General features: G+C 36.6%; 2 protein-coding genes across 2 annotated transcripts; both read right to left on the bottom strand.

Moving 5' to 3' along the window:
• Positions 1–6,107: 6,107 nt before the first annotated feature.
• LOC133201155 (CAP-Gly domain-containing linker protein 3-like) lies at positions 6,108–8,175 on the bottom strand. Its single transcript, XM_061336939.1, has 5 exons — positions 8,018–8,175; positions 7,816–7,924; positions 7,211–7,275; positions 6,961–7,035; positions 6,108–6,848 (listed from the first exon to the last, which is right to left on the bottom strand). The coding sequence occupies exons 1-5, from the start codon at positions 8,157–8,159 to the stop codon at positions 6,538–6,540; spliced, it is 702 nt and encodes a 233-aa protein (XP_061192923.1). The 5' UTR covers positions 8,160–8,175; the 3' UTR covers positions 6,108–6,537.
• A 2,460-nt stretch (positions 8,176–10,635) lies between these two features.
• On the bottom strand, positions 10,636–14,709 carry LOC133201129 (PR domain zinc finger protein 15-like). Its single transcript, XM_061336911.1, has 2 exons — positions 14,419–14,709; positions 10,636–13,281 (listed from the first exon to the last, which is right to left on the bottom strand). Exon 2 carries the CDS (start codon positions 13,267–13,269, stop codon positions 10,849–10,851), a length of 2,421 nt encoding a protein of 806 aa, XP_061192895.1. The 5' UTR covers positions 13,270–13,281; positions 14,419–14,709; the 3' UTR covers positions 10,636–10,848.
• Positions 14,710–14,862: the final 153 nt, after the last annotated feature.

The following is a 14,862-nucleotide window of genomic DNA, read 5'->3' as shown; positions in this document are numbered from 1 at the left end:
CCAACTGGAGGTGGCGTTCTCGGGTTGATTTTCGATACTTGCTGACCGAATTAAATGTCAAACTCACAACATATCAATAGTACAATACTTTTAGTACTCACCAACATCGTTTTTATGGTTAGTTTATATAACATATAATCCGATGAAAACATTTTATCTGATTGTCGAGATTTGTTTTCATTTCGTGCATTTTAAAATCTTGCAAGTCCTGTATCAAATGTGGAGTGATATTTTCTTTTCATCGATATCAGTGAGTACTAGAAGCATTCATCTATTGATAAATTGTTGGTTTGGCATATAATTCAGTTCGCAAGTATCGAAAATCAACTCTGGTTGGAGACGACAAAATTTCCAGTTTTCGTAATGGCGCCGGTTCTGACGTTTTCCTGGCACGTAAAATATCAAAAATCGTGAAAAAAAAGTACGGAAAACCTCAGATACTTTGGACTACATACATGTAATAACTATTGATGTAAATAGAAGACCTAAAATACTATATACGTAAGTATAAAAAAAACATGCAATTTTCTCCGAATGGCGGGATATATATCTATGGTTTTTATCCCAAAATTATAATATTTGTTGATCAATTTTCAATTAGAAAAAGCATAGCTGGTGGGGTTTTTTTTTCGCGTTTCCAGAAAATATGTTTGAATGGATCTGCTCCAAAAACTCTAACCTGGTCACTCTTCCAGGAAATGTAGGTCAGATCCAGCATCTGAAGCAAGTCTGATTAGTGTACATCCCCAGACAGCTGCTAGATGCACTACCCATGCAAGTTTGGTACAGATAGAACTTATAGTTACTTGGGAATGAGACATGTTCAAAAAAACTTTAACTGGTTACTCTTCAAGGAAATGTAGGACTGGTCAGATCCATCATCCGAGGCATTTAGGTAGTGTGCATCTCTTGATGCATTATGCTTCCGAGTTTTGTCACCACAGGGCTTATAGTTACTTGGGAATGGATTTCTTCAAAAACTCTCACCTGGTCACTCAACCAGAAAATTTAGGTCAGATCCAGCATCTGAAGCATGTCTATTAGTGCACATCCCTAGATGTATCACCCATGCAAGTTTGGTACCGATAGGACTTATAGTTACATGGGAATGACTTGCGCGGCCTCCTAAAACTTTAACTGGGACGCCGGCAAGGTGAGGTAAAATCTTTTAAAACCCCATTCTCCAAAAAAGCAAGGCCATGATGAGTCATATTAATACGCAAGCATCCTTTTATAAACTGCGGGGGTAGGGACGGGCCACAATTAAGATTTTGTCCTATATATTCCTATGGAAAAAATGATCCTCTATTAATAGAGGATGATTTTTTTTCATAGGAATATATATTGATATAGGACGAAATCTTCGGAAAAAAAGACGTCCTTTCAAAAACATCAAATAATGATCCCTGGGGAAAAGGATTGGGCTACTATACGGGAGTTAAGTTTTATATTGTGTAATAGTCATAGTCAAGAGGTACTATGATTGTCATAATGATATGCTAGCATCCTCAGGCTAGTGCAGATTAAAGTTTACTTAAAACATGGTCACAGGAAGAAGAGTGCAGCCACAATCATTTTCTTCAGGATACAGAGGAAAACAATCTATTAAAAATTTACTGAAGAATAGCAGGACCATTGTCACTCAGGTGAGCGGTCAGGCTCATGAGCCTCTTGTTATTATTCCATACGATGGGTCGACTAAGGCTTTTATTTTATTGACTCCAGAGAAAAGCATGTCATAATAATTATCATTACTAGAAATACCAATACTGTTGTTCTTACACGTACTTCTTAGCACTAACTTACACGCTCCAAAGTTTTATTTAAAAATAATAGCCGTAACAAGATTAAGCAATCAGAAAAACCTACCTTTCGAAATATGGCTTTAAAGTTGAATATTCGTATTCTTTAAATCAAATACTAACTCATAGTTCCTTAAGCACATTCATGGCAATACAAGTCCTCAAAGGTTGAAAAACTTGCTGAAAAACGCCATGGGGAGAATTAATCATGATCCGTTACAATACCCGTCGTCGGCTGAAAACTTTTCATACCGTGAGAAATTGGCTAACCGGTATAAGATTCTTAATAAATCGGCGCCAGGTGACTTTCAGAAGTATGATATGCTACTTAAAATGTGAAATAACCATTGTCAGATCTACATTGTTTTATATATATATATATATATATATATATATATATATATATATATATATATATATATATATATATATATATATATATATATATGAATGTGCGTGTTTTTCTCTCTCTCTCTCTCTCCTCCCCCCCCCTCGCATACTACTTGATCGACCCCCCACCCCCACACCTCCTTACATCAAAATCGTCGGGAGAATTTAAACTTTACTGTTCATCATCATCAAAAGAGTTAAATAAAAAGTTAAATCAACGGGAAGGTATTCCACAGTAAAAGTGAAAACTGTCCGATAATGCTGCAATGACCTATGTTCATGACATTAATCAGTTCGAAAGGAAGCATGCATAGAGTGCGGGGGCAAGAATCCAAAGCGGGAAAAAAAATAGGTTTATGATAAAAGTTGTTAATTCTGACACATACGTGTATTCTCGTTATAAAATACTTTGGCTATTTTTTTCAGGGTTTTTTTTTTTATATAAGCTATTAATAGTTTAATGACACAACTGTTTTCATGTACATATATATGAGGTTGTATGAATAAAAGTCTAGTACATGTAACAATGTCCTAATATTAGAGAAACAGTCAAAAAATGTGTTGCGCACAATAAAGCCACAAAATATTTTTAAAGTCTTTCCAACGCAAAGTCTGTTTGTAGCACCTTGCAGAATCATCACTGACACATTTCCAAATGCATCTTTCTCTGTCTTCAGCTGTATTCGAACCAATCTGGATTATGCACCACGTCGGCAAGCATACAGACACGAGGACGCGCGTGTAAAACTATGATAAGATATTTTACAATGTATACGGTCTGCAAGGAGTTTTCAACCAATTAAAGATAAGAAGTTAGTCCCAAGATATTAACTCGAACTATCTGCTTGAAACCGTGAGTATATGATAAAATTATAAATTCAGAAATGTTTTAACCAGAAGGAAACCTGATTTTTCTCTCCCTCTCAAACATAACTCAGTTTCAAGGAAGATTTATAAACTCTCATAAAAATGCCTTTATTACTTTGAGTAAATTGTATCATGTAAAGGTGTGCATACTGTTTATTAAAGTATTATTAGTTTAATTTCAACACAGAGTACCTGCCATATTTCTCAGAGTCCGACCAAGAAAAATGTTCAAAAACAATGAACCATTAGTAAACGGAAATCACCGTTCACTTACATTAGGAAAATACATATGACTAATGTTTTTAATAAGTTTATCTTGGTCTGATAAAAGAATAAGGATGTTTAAAAAAAAAACTACAGAATTAGAACTCTTCAATGAACAGTGTTAAGATCTTCCTTAAATAAGCAAACATAACTGTAGATTTCAACATCTCCCCCACCCCCACCCCCCAAAAAAAGATGGACTGTAGGATAATCGCTGGAAAATTAATCATAAGACAACCCCCTCCCTTACACGAGGTTTGTGTTCCACATAGTCTCTTGATATTGGTTCATGAATAATTTATGAAGCTGCTTGAATTGCTAGTCATATATTGTCGATGCTGTAGTTTATAGATTTGTGTAAGGATCAAATGACCCAAACCTTCTGTATATTCTCTGGATAGTATTATACATGTACTCGTACAATGCATATAATAGATCACACGTCCAATAGAAAAACTATCTATTAATTTAAACTGTTAAGACTTCCGAAAATGGCATCAAATAACATATTATTTTTAAATATGTTTGATGGTTGAGTCCTCCGTATCATAAAGATCAGAGCAAAGATTTTCTGCGAGCTCGCAACTAACACGCTGAAATGTTTCAAAGATATTTATTGAACAGAATGTTTGCTGCAAGTTTGCAACAATCTTTGCATCAAATTAGCAGCAAGGTTTCCATATTTGGAGAATCCCATGTTTGCTGTCTGCAGCAAACCTCATTTGCATGCTGCATACATGTACTTGCTTCACTCATTCAACAGATAAAGGCTTTGTACAGTTGTCACAGTAAGTTTAAGTTCAATTGCAGAAAGTTTGTATCAATGTTTGAAGCAGACATACATGTCAGCAATATCTGCCCAAGACATACAGCAAATGTTTCCAGGCCCCAAGACCATAAACTGAGAACAGATCTAAGTCAAAATTCAGATTTTGAATGTCTTGATTTTATTTCAACAAACATGCTTGAAGAGTTGCAATTTTGTCAAATACTCAATGAAATTTGGTATAATTTTCATGATCTTTTCAAAAGTTATACAGAATTAAAATTTTGACTTACGTCTGTTCTCAGCTTATGGTTTTGGGGTCAGGAGAGTGATGTTTTAGAAAGTGTGTTGATTTATAGTAACGTACATAAATATGTGTATGTGGTTATTCACTTTAAAAATATCAATTCAAAAATTTAAAGTAATAGGAAGCGATGATAAGAAAACAATGCATAACATTATTTTTGTAGATGTTGCTGGTGACTTTGTTGGGATTGGCCATCCTGCAATGTCAGTGTCTGTCTTCGGGGGCGGATCTCACTGGTGCGGTGGATAAATTTAATGATGCGCTGGAGAGAGGCTTGGACAGTGTCAAAATCTTAATACAAAACGCAGAGAACCACCTTCCATCCGCCATCAGCCAGGCCTTTGAATGTATGTAGTTCTTATGTTTAACATATACTAGTACCTTGTCGTGTATTGGTGTCTTCCACTTTTCCTCATTATGCAACTCTACCTACTTCAAAATACTAGATGTAACCCGCTGACGTTTCACTCAGAAACTTTATGTGCATTTTGCATGCTGCACTTTATGTGCATTTTCAATTCTTGCAGATCTGGATCGACTTGAAAAGAAGCCAACAGGGTATGAATATTCTACTCATGCGTCTCGCATAATTTTTGTACAACCGCTATATTCCAGACTTTGTTGGAAATTTAAGGATATATATACTGTACACAATATTTTATGCACATTTGTCATAATCAGTAATTGTTGTTCCACTAAGGAGTCTATATATGAATTTTATTGTTCTATTCCCATAGTGTGCCCTATGTCACGAAATCGATATTTGAAACAGCTATAAACACGATTTCACAGATCCAAAGCCAGACTGAGAAACTCTTCAATGCACTTCGGGTTTCTTCAGACGAACTGAAATTGCCAGAGAATATACTTCAACTCATCGGCAAGCTTTAAATTTGTACTTTTTTGGTTCAACTGTTAAAAAATTAGCATTTGGGTTTTCTCTTTCATACAAATACAGTTCAAGCAATACCAGAGAAAATTTACACTTGCTCCTAAATTTTACATAAAAACAGTGTGATGTGATATAGTCGTTAATAATGAGGCATTTTCCTTTTGTCAACTTTGGTTCAAAGAACGCTTTTTATTCTGTATGAAAGCGAAACACCACGAACAGCAAGATTTACTTATCAAGAAGGCTAGACAGGACATCGCTGAGTTTCTGGCAACTTACAATTTGAGGGCTACCAAAGCAGACGAAAAGTTAGCTTCCTACCTTCAGCATAAAACTAATGCACTCAAACAGGTCGGTTTCGTCGAGAGAATGATGTCTCTTTTTCCTGAAACCTCTAGGCATTTTAGTTATTAATAATTAATTCACTATAGTACCTGTTACTAAAATCAATCTTATTGTCTTACAGGTAGTGACGTCACTTGGGAGTGCTGTCAACAATATCGTTGGAAATTTACACAATATTGTAAATTCTTCCCTTCAGAAAGGTATACGTTTTAGATATCCCCAAAATCGCCGTTTTTGTATGTGTATAGCACGGAATAAGATATACAAAATATTTTTAATCATTTACAGATGTTCTTGAGACGAAAATCAATCACGCTCTCCAAACAGGTCTGAAAACCATTGAATCTGCCATCAGTTTCGCAAATGAAGAGATCAAAGACGCCATGTCACACTGAAAAATGGGGGGTGAATCTGAAATGCTGGAAGCTGTATAAAGTCTCGTTTCATAAAGATCTATAGCGATATCTCTAACTATTCTTCTTTATTGATTACGAATTTCAAGGAACATGCATTCCAAACTAACAGCAACATCCCCATAAACCATGTAACAAAGACGCAAAATAAATACAAAAATACAAAGATATCACAGTGGTCATAGTAAATATGAGGTGAATTTGAAAATCGTCTTGCAAGTAATTATTAAAAGAATAATATATGCTCGCAAAAAAAGAGCCAGTATCTATTAAGTGCAAATACTAGTATACATAGTATTGGTCCCAAATGTGGGGCACTATTTTTCGACTAGAATAAATTACTAGTTTAATACTATTTTAAATACATAAACAATGTAGGTATATTGTACAACATTAAACTCCTGAATTTGTATACGTAGTTTGAGCAGTTTTAATCATTCTGAGGAACCAAAGCCTCGGTAACAATACTAAGAAAATGTTGCTGGATATCCTTAAGGTGAGATATCGTTCCATGCCGAAAATTTTATTGAATCCCTTCCGGTCCCCACGCTCATTTCGCGGACATAATGAGTACCCTCCCAGCCCCGCCCCACCTGTCTTTTGAGGGCGGAGTATGGCATGTGTGTCTTAGGGATAGTGGGCGTGGCTATAAAGTCTTCTTGAATGTCATATTCACTGTGAATAGGACTGCTTAAATAACGAAATGACGCCATTGCAGTTTTGGCGCGCTTCATCGTTGCAGCAGGTATGTGGTTCCCGACCGAATGTCGCAGTGGAAACCGCTTTGCGCTGAACAAAGAATCTGTTAAAAAAAAAAAAAGAAGAAGAAATACACACGTATAATTTTGGAAGGCGATTTGATCTTCTAATTTAACAAAATAAGATGTGGTCAGTTTGGGATAAGGTGTACTTACCGTCAAAAGCGAAGCTGTTTCTCGCCTTGTCCTGATATTGACCAGAGATGACCGCGGGGTCAGCCTTGGGAACCGCTGCCAACGACAAAAGAGTTGAGAGATTGTTATAAACATTGAACAGACAGTGATATTTAAAAAATAGTGCCTCTATTAATACCCATCAATATTCACTGAATAAAAAAAATTCATACGACGTCATAACTATCCATCTAGTTACAATTTTTTAAAGAGAGAAATTTCCCCCGCTTACTTGAACTGAAAAGTGGTTCCTCAACGTAAGATTTCTCGGAAACTCTATGGTATCTGTTATATAAACTGAAAGTAAAAATAGTACAAAGATATTTTCAGGAAGTCTGTCCTCAATATTTTGTATATAAGTACATCTGTTCTGTAAATTGTGTCAAAATACAAACCAATGTTTCTTTTAAAATTTTTCTTTCTTTCCTTATTTCTTTCCTTTTTTTGGGGGGGGGGGGTGTTACATGTGCAAGAGAGAAGAAAGAAGAAAAAGAGGTCCAGCTAATGAAATATTAGAGGGAAATAAAAAAAGGGGGATCAAACTATGGTGCCTATTGGGCTTCTTTTTTTTTTCTTTGGAAATACATAATTTTATGTTTATACGATAAATACAAAATTTATATTTGGAAAAAAAGAAAACTGCAAAACGATTGGATTTGTTGAATTTTAGACCATCCCTTCCTTTAAATTCGTGCATAAAGCAAATTCGTTAACTTGATTAATACATTAGTTTAGATACATTGTATATGCTATAAAGGAACAACTGTGGTGACTTTGAATTGTTGGAATATTTAGTTATTCACTGTAGTATATTTACTGATATGGTTGAATGCTCACCATCTGATCATAGGGATGAATCTTATGTTGCTGGCTCTAACAAATGTCCCGTGATTTAGGGGGCACTGGAAGTATCTTCTCCCCAATATCATACCATCATTTTCCCCCACTGTAAGTCAAAAGAATTTTATCACGACAAGAACAATGTAGAATTGAAACGCAGATAGTACCATTTATAATCTAGCAAAGTTATATTAAGTACCTGCCCTCTCCAGTGCTACGCCTACCCAGTCACCTTGTCTGTTGACCACCGACCCCTTGTACTTGACCACTCCTCGGAACACGAGGTTACCCAGCTTAACCTCTACCCTCTGTCCAACGTTGATATTTTGGTACAAAACCATTGTCAATTCACGTCCTTAAAATGATCATGAACTGGTACTGCAACATGCACAAGTAGCGTTATTCTAACAGATATATTGTTTACCATACGTAGACGATATAAATCAGCTATAGATAACGCACGGGTGCTGTTTCCAAAGATTTCATTTTAAACAGTCCCGCTGAATCTACCTGTTAATGGCTTATTGTCTTTCTGTTAAATCTCTTATGAAACGTATCTCGATCACATTCTTTGTTGGCCAGGGGGCACAATAGTATCATTGTTCATCAGTTCATAGCATTTAAAAAGCATCAAACTGACCATAAATAAAACAAAAATGTGACGTAAATCATGAATATCATTTTCCACTTTATAATCCATTCACAACATACATGTATACTTACCGTTATTGTCTCTTTTATGCAAAAAGTAAATATTATCTACACGAACACCTGATTGAAACCGCCATGTTGTTTACATTGTATCTATGATTAATCAGGATCAGACATATGCTTGAAAGTACGGCACCTTGTACCGGACATTTTACAAAACACCAAGAATTCGAAATAAGGTTTCGCTTTATTGGTTGAATTGCCTAATTTTGAAATGAATAGTATTTTTGCCTTTAAACACTTTTAATAATGTCTTCTCTCAAAGACAAAAGATGTATATAAAAAAAATCTTTCTTTTTTTTTTCCAATTGCCTCATGTTTTCTCTCTCGAACTTTGTTGGTCGTTTGGTAGAATCTTTCTTAAATTCTGTTTTCGTCTTACATGTACCTATATTATTATCATCAAAGTTTATCGTAATTTTTCTTTTGGAACACAAATCCCAATCCTCTACTCTGAAACGGTATCCAACTTAAAGAAAATTAATGATAATAAATATTTAAAATGTAATAATGGGCAAACAAGTGATAATTTTCACAATATTTTAGAATCTACAGCGTTATCCATAGGCGTCGGAAGCAAATTGAAAGGGGGGCTAAACCAGCGAAAAAAGGTAAGCCCCAATTTTCAATGCCTATATTATGTCTATCTTTGCAAAAAAAGTGGGGGGGGGGGCTAAGCCCCCCCAAGCCCCCCGGTTCCGAAGCCTATGTTATCAGCGAGAGAGAGAGAGAGGAGGGGAGGGAGAGAGAGAGATATTTACTATAAGTGTGGTAATAATGACAATATTAAAACTCACATACATATTTTCAATATGCAATTTTATCAGAAATGTAAGAAAAGAATGTTTGATAATATAGATACTGCTGTAGATCAAATGTGTAAAGTTCTTCGAACTTAAGTCAAATTCAAATCTGAACAATTCCAAAAAACCAAGAAGGTTTGAGAAAACTGTTCATTTATTTTAAATATTTTAAATTGAAGGCTATCTGTTCTCCTCAATGTTCCCATGGTGTTTTCCTGCATATGTATAAAATATGTAATGTTAACGTTACATGTATAATTAGTTTACGCAAGTCTCCGAGGATTTTGTATATGTTTCTAATGTACCATCATGTATGACTTTAGTGAATTAATTGAATTTGAGCTTATAACTCATACATTTGTCCGTATAAAAATCAATTGTATTAATTCTGTCCTTTCACGATGACCAGTTCGTGTACTTGTCCATAGAAGATCTTCTATGGACAAGTACACGAACTGGTCATCGTGTAATCATCGCAAACTGTATTCTCGAATATTTTGAGGGAATCGGTACTAGTTTGAAATAAAAAGGAGATGGGTGAACATGACGAGCGATAAGCCTATAGTGTGACAAACATGAAGATGAAAAATTAAATTTCTATTATATCAAAATTTTCCTTGATATTTCGTCTAACATTAAAATATACTTTATGTAAAATCTCTACAATTTGCAAAAATCCCTCAAAGTTTGAAATTATTTGCCTGTGAAATATTAGACACACACTAAAGCGGGCAAAAAGAGTCATTTTCGCATACTATAACACTATTTTTCGATATGAGTGGGTCTTCGCTCCACCGTTTTGAAAGTTAATCCTCAAAGTTTGCATATAAATATACATTTTTTGCTTACCAAAAATATGGAGCAATGACCCACTATACCTTTATGACATAACATTCGCATCTTTTCGAGAAATACTTGAAGTCCATTAAGTCAAGGGTCATATCACAAACATGATTTAAATGCCACTGTTCGTCAGGACTTGTGTAGTCTAGTGGTTAGCGTGCTAGTCTCGAAAGAAAATGATTCTCAGGATTTTTATTGCTAGGGTTCGAACCCCACGAATACCACATTAATTTTTTTAATAAAAGAATAAATTTTGCCGAGAAAATTTTCCTCAGAAAAGTTTTGTTTATCACAATTACATAAATTTCAATAATGAGAACTTTACTCTAAATATTAAATTCACAAATTGAACATGATTTTTATATTTCTGAAGCTATAGGCTTTCTGCACGCTATGTTCGCCCATCTCCTTTTCGAAAGAAAAAAAAATATATTTTCAAATAAAGAAAACAACAATATAATATAGTTCCACTGGAATTTATTTTTGGAAGTGTATATCACAGGGTACACTGTATAAAATGTGATTAAAAAATAATACAGGCAAATCAATTGTAGTATGGAAGTACAGAACAATAAAAAATAAAATTAGAATAAAGACATATGGAATGTAATGAACCGACTAAGCCCCCGATCCCATAAAAAAGAAAGAAAATCCCTGGCCACACATTGTATAATCAATGCTTTTGCTCATAGTGTTCTTGAAGCGCCATTGGATTACTAAATTGTCGTGAACATTGCTTGCAATCAAACATCTTGTTCAGAGGAACTGATTCGTTGTGGGTTTGCATGAAATGCTGCTTTAGGATTGTCAAGTGTCGGAAGCGCTTTCTACAGAGAAGGCACAAATAAGGTCGAGCAACATTAGTTTTGTCTTTTCGATAATACACTGAAAATGTCGGAATAATGCGATCAACAGAAGGAGTCTCTCTGTTTTTTAGGAATGCGAATTGTTTCCGTTGCTGAGCACGTGACATAATTTGTCCAGTAGTTACCTGGGGTCGTTTCCTTGTCTGAACTACATGAGGTTCACTTTTTATACGAATAGAGTCGCCCATCTGCTCTTGTGTTGCATCAAAGCTTTTATTGTTGTGAGTTGAAGTCAAGGGTGCGCTTGGACCTGCATTCATGGCCAGTGCAGCGCGTGATCTGTTTAGCGTTTCCATGGCGAAGCGAGCTGTTTCCGGTACAGGTGTCTGATTGCACCCAGTTAAGTGATTCTCTGCATGCCTAACAAGATCTGCAACATCGACTGTTCTGTAAAAGCACAGAGAACACGCATATGGCCTCTGAGCAAAATCGTCGAAGTCCGATACAAGCTTGGCGTACCGCCCGGTACTTGGAGCATGCGTGGACACGCCATCTTCTGCTGGGCTCGCGTGAGCGTCATGGTGTGAGAAACTGGTCACGTGGTCAGCTTTGCGCTCTCTTGCCTCGTCTTTTTCTTCAAGAGTCTTTCCTGGAGATAATACCCTGGACCCACTATTAGTTGGAGGTCTCTGAATTTCTTGCATTATCTGGCGGTTATGAACAGAGTTGGTGTGCATTCGCAATTGTGCAAGACTCTCTGCTTCAAAATTGCAGTAAGCACATTTATGCTTTTCAACAGTTATTTCTTTTTCGGATATCTGTTGGTTATGGTCCGGATGGTTATCTCTAATATGGCGTTGCAAGTGACCAAACGTGATGAATGGCATTCTACAGACATTGCAGATATGACATGCAAGTTCATGCTTTCTCACATGACGATCGTATGTACTTTTGTAATTCGTAGCATATGCGCAGAATGGACATTTATGGCGGAAGGTCGCATTACTGTTGTTAGCGGTTTTGGAGGACAGGTCGGGAGAAGTCGAATTTTCTAGTTCCTGTATAGACATATCTAAGGCCAGGTCGTAGTCATCTGGGTCCTCCACGTAATCACCGATCTCCCCATTTCTCCCGTATATCTTGTGGACATTTTTCAGATGATATTCCAAGACAAGTTTTCGACCAAAGGATTTTTCACAATATGGACAAGTATGCTTAGTACCTTCTGGGCCAATTTTCGACAGGTCTTCTGTTTTGCTCATAACATTACTGTCACTATCAATCGGCATAATTTCGGACGGCTCCAGATCAGGATCTTCGTAGTTGTACCCTCCTTGTGGCTCGGAATCGCAGTCTTCTTCACATTCGTTGTTCTCAATATAAAAATTCTTCTCTCCTGCTCCACTGCCCTGGTGGTCTTCTTTAGGATCCTCAAATTCAACGTTGTTTACGTTGCCGTTTATGTCCGATTGTTTCTGATCATTCATTTCGGGATCGCTGTGAATTTCTCCACCAGTTTGGTTTACGGATTCCACCCCTTCCAGTCCCATGACAACCTCTACATCCTGGACGCCGTGCGCGGATCTTTTGTGGTGTACTAGACTCCCTGATGTCATGAACGGTTTGTTGCACAGTGTGCAGTGAAACTTGGCAATGTAGTGTTTGCGGACGTGACGAGTCAGGTCCGAACTATACATAGTGGCGTACGTACACATTTTGCAGGAGTGCTTCATCGCTTCTTTGGGTGGCTGTTCTTCTACCAAGTGAACATGCTCCTTTCGTTTATGAAACTCAACATTTCCGATAGTTTTAAAAGGCATGTTACAAATGTCGCAACTAAATGTGGCGATAGCGTGTTTACGAACATGCCTGTTTAGATCCGATTTATAGCGAGTTCGGTATGCGCACATTGCGCATTTGTAGCGCTTAGGCAGGTGGGATTTCTTACCCACTAGGGGTGGTTTATGTGAGAAATTCGTGTTTGAGTTCATTTCTATGGTTTCATCATTTTCATAGTGATTTTGAATTTCTACTTTGGTCTCCTCGCGTGTTTTGCTCATGTAAGAGTACGATGAAGCATACGGCATATTGGGAAAGACCGGCATTGATACGTTCTGATACGTCATAGAATTACCACCGTCTCCATTACTGTAACCGTACGATCTACTGAATTCTAGTTGGTCTACGTCAGTAACTCCATCTGGTGGCAAAGTAAAACCGTTTTCTCTATTTGTTCGGAATGTCCCTGGACTTAACGGCTCAACCTTTATCTTCGATTCTGTGTCCATCTGCTAGAATTTCTGAAAAGAAGATAAAGTAATATTTATGCTGACGATATTTTATATACATGTTAATCAGAAGACCGAAATTCTTGTTTCATTACTTGAAGTACATTGGTTCCGTAGAAAAAAAAAGTACAATGTGGGCCTCAGAAGACAAATTATTAGTTATTTCAGAAACCTGTAAACCACCTGTGTTGCTAAGAAGCCATTAAGTCAGCCGTAGTATTACTGATAAGACGAGTGGACAGCTAGGTAATAATTAAACCATTACATATAAATTTACGTCTAAATTTTAGGAAAAAATGAAATACATAGCAGATTTAATTGTTGAATAAACTATAATTTGGACAGCTGCATTACAGTACAGTGTTTTGTAGACAGATGAACATTTATTATTACACATCTGAACATAAACTATTCATTGCCCTATAGAGTTATTTCAGTGTAGTACGCTTTACGGTGGCATCGATTTTCGCTTGATCCGCTCCTTTGCTTTAAAAGTTACCTGGCATTTATAAGAGAGGGTTGCTAGTGACAGGTGAATGGGTCTAAGTAATATCACCACCTGAAGGCTTATCTAGCCCAAAGACCAGTTGACACATTTATTTTATACCAGCGACTCCAATCAAGCAGAAATCGTTTGTAAGCAGCTTATACACTTATCGGAGGGGTCACAGCGCACTCAAGCACTCTAAACGTCTGCTCGTAATCATGTATGGGATAAGTCGACATTCCTCACATAGATATTATTTCAAATAATTTCACCACTCCTTCTCTGGTAAGCAATGCCCAATATGAAAGCACGTTCAAACGCGCTTTGATTGTTAGGAAATAGCCAACCTTTAAAATTGCATTAAAGATAAGCTCTATTTACCGACTGTGATTTTCAGTCATATGCATTTGCATTTAACCCCAATAAGCCTGCGTGAATGATTTATGGCTCGTAGACGACGAAGTACATATTCTTGTCTGGCGTTACGCCTGACATGGTTTTGTGTTAAGAATGTATAAGGAGTCTACAGGTATATTCGACTTTAACTAAGAGATTTAAACTCTTCACATTGCTTAAAGTATGTACAAGGATTACATAGGGACTAATTAACTGTTTCCATTCGTTAAGCTTGAAAAGTTATTAAAAATATTCCGAGTACTAACCTTGTCAAATGATGGCGGTAAGTTTTGGCCTGTGCTGATGTCCCGTCAAACGTTGCTCTACTAAACACCTCCAATATACAAGTTTAGGCTTGGCAGACAATCAAAACGTGTTGCTTCTATGTCAGCTGTTGATTGGCTCGACGTGGCACGCGGTTTTTCTTATCGTCTGCCGGTTTGAGAAGTACCTGTCCCTTTTCTCAGTGTAAGATATAATGGCTAATCACCTTATAGCCCGATTGATCAGGGCTTACCTTAAACCGTCTTATTCAGACCATAAAGAGAAGACCAACTGTTAAAGCCGACATTCTACACAAGGCGGATATATAGAGAATGTTAGCTTAAAGCTATATTTCAGCGACGCGTTATAAAGATTGATCTTTGGACAAACGGAAATTTAGCCGGTGTTGTATAGGTTTGGCTTCCGTCTGTACTTAACTTCGTTCG

This window comes from Saccostrea echinata, unplaced genomic scaffold (assembly GCF_033153115.1).
Source record: "Saccostrea echinata isolate AGI-Se365-2 ecotype Australia unplaced genomic scaffold, CSIRO_AGI_Sech_v1 ptg000042l, whole genome shotgun sequence".
In the NCBI taxonomy this organism is placed as follows: Eukaryota; Metazoa; Mollusca; class Bivalvia; order Ostreida; family Ostreidae; genus Saccostrea; species Saccostrea echinata.
The sequence above is the reverse complement of the archived record's forward strand: the minus strand, read 5'-3'. Positions and strand labels throughout refer to the sequence as shown.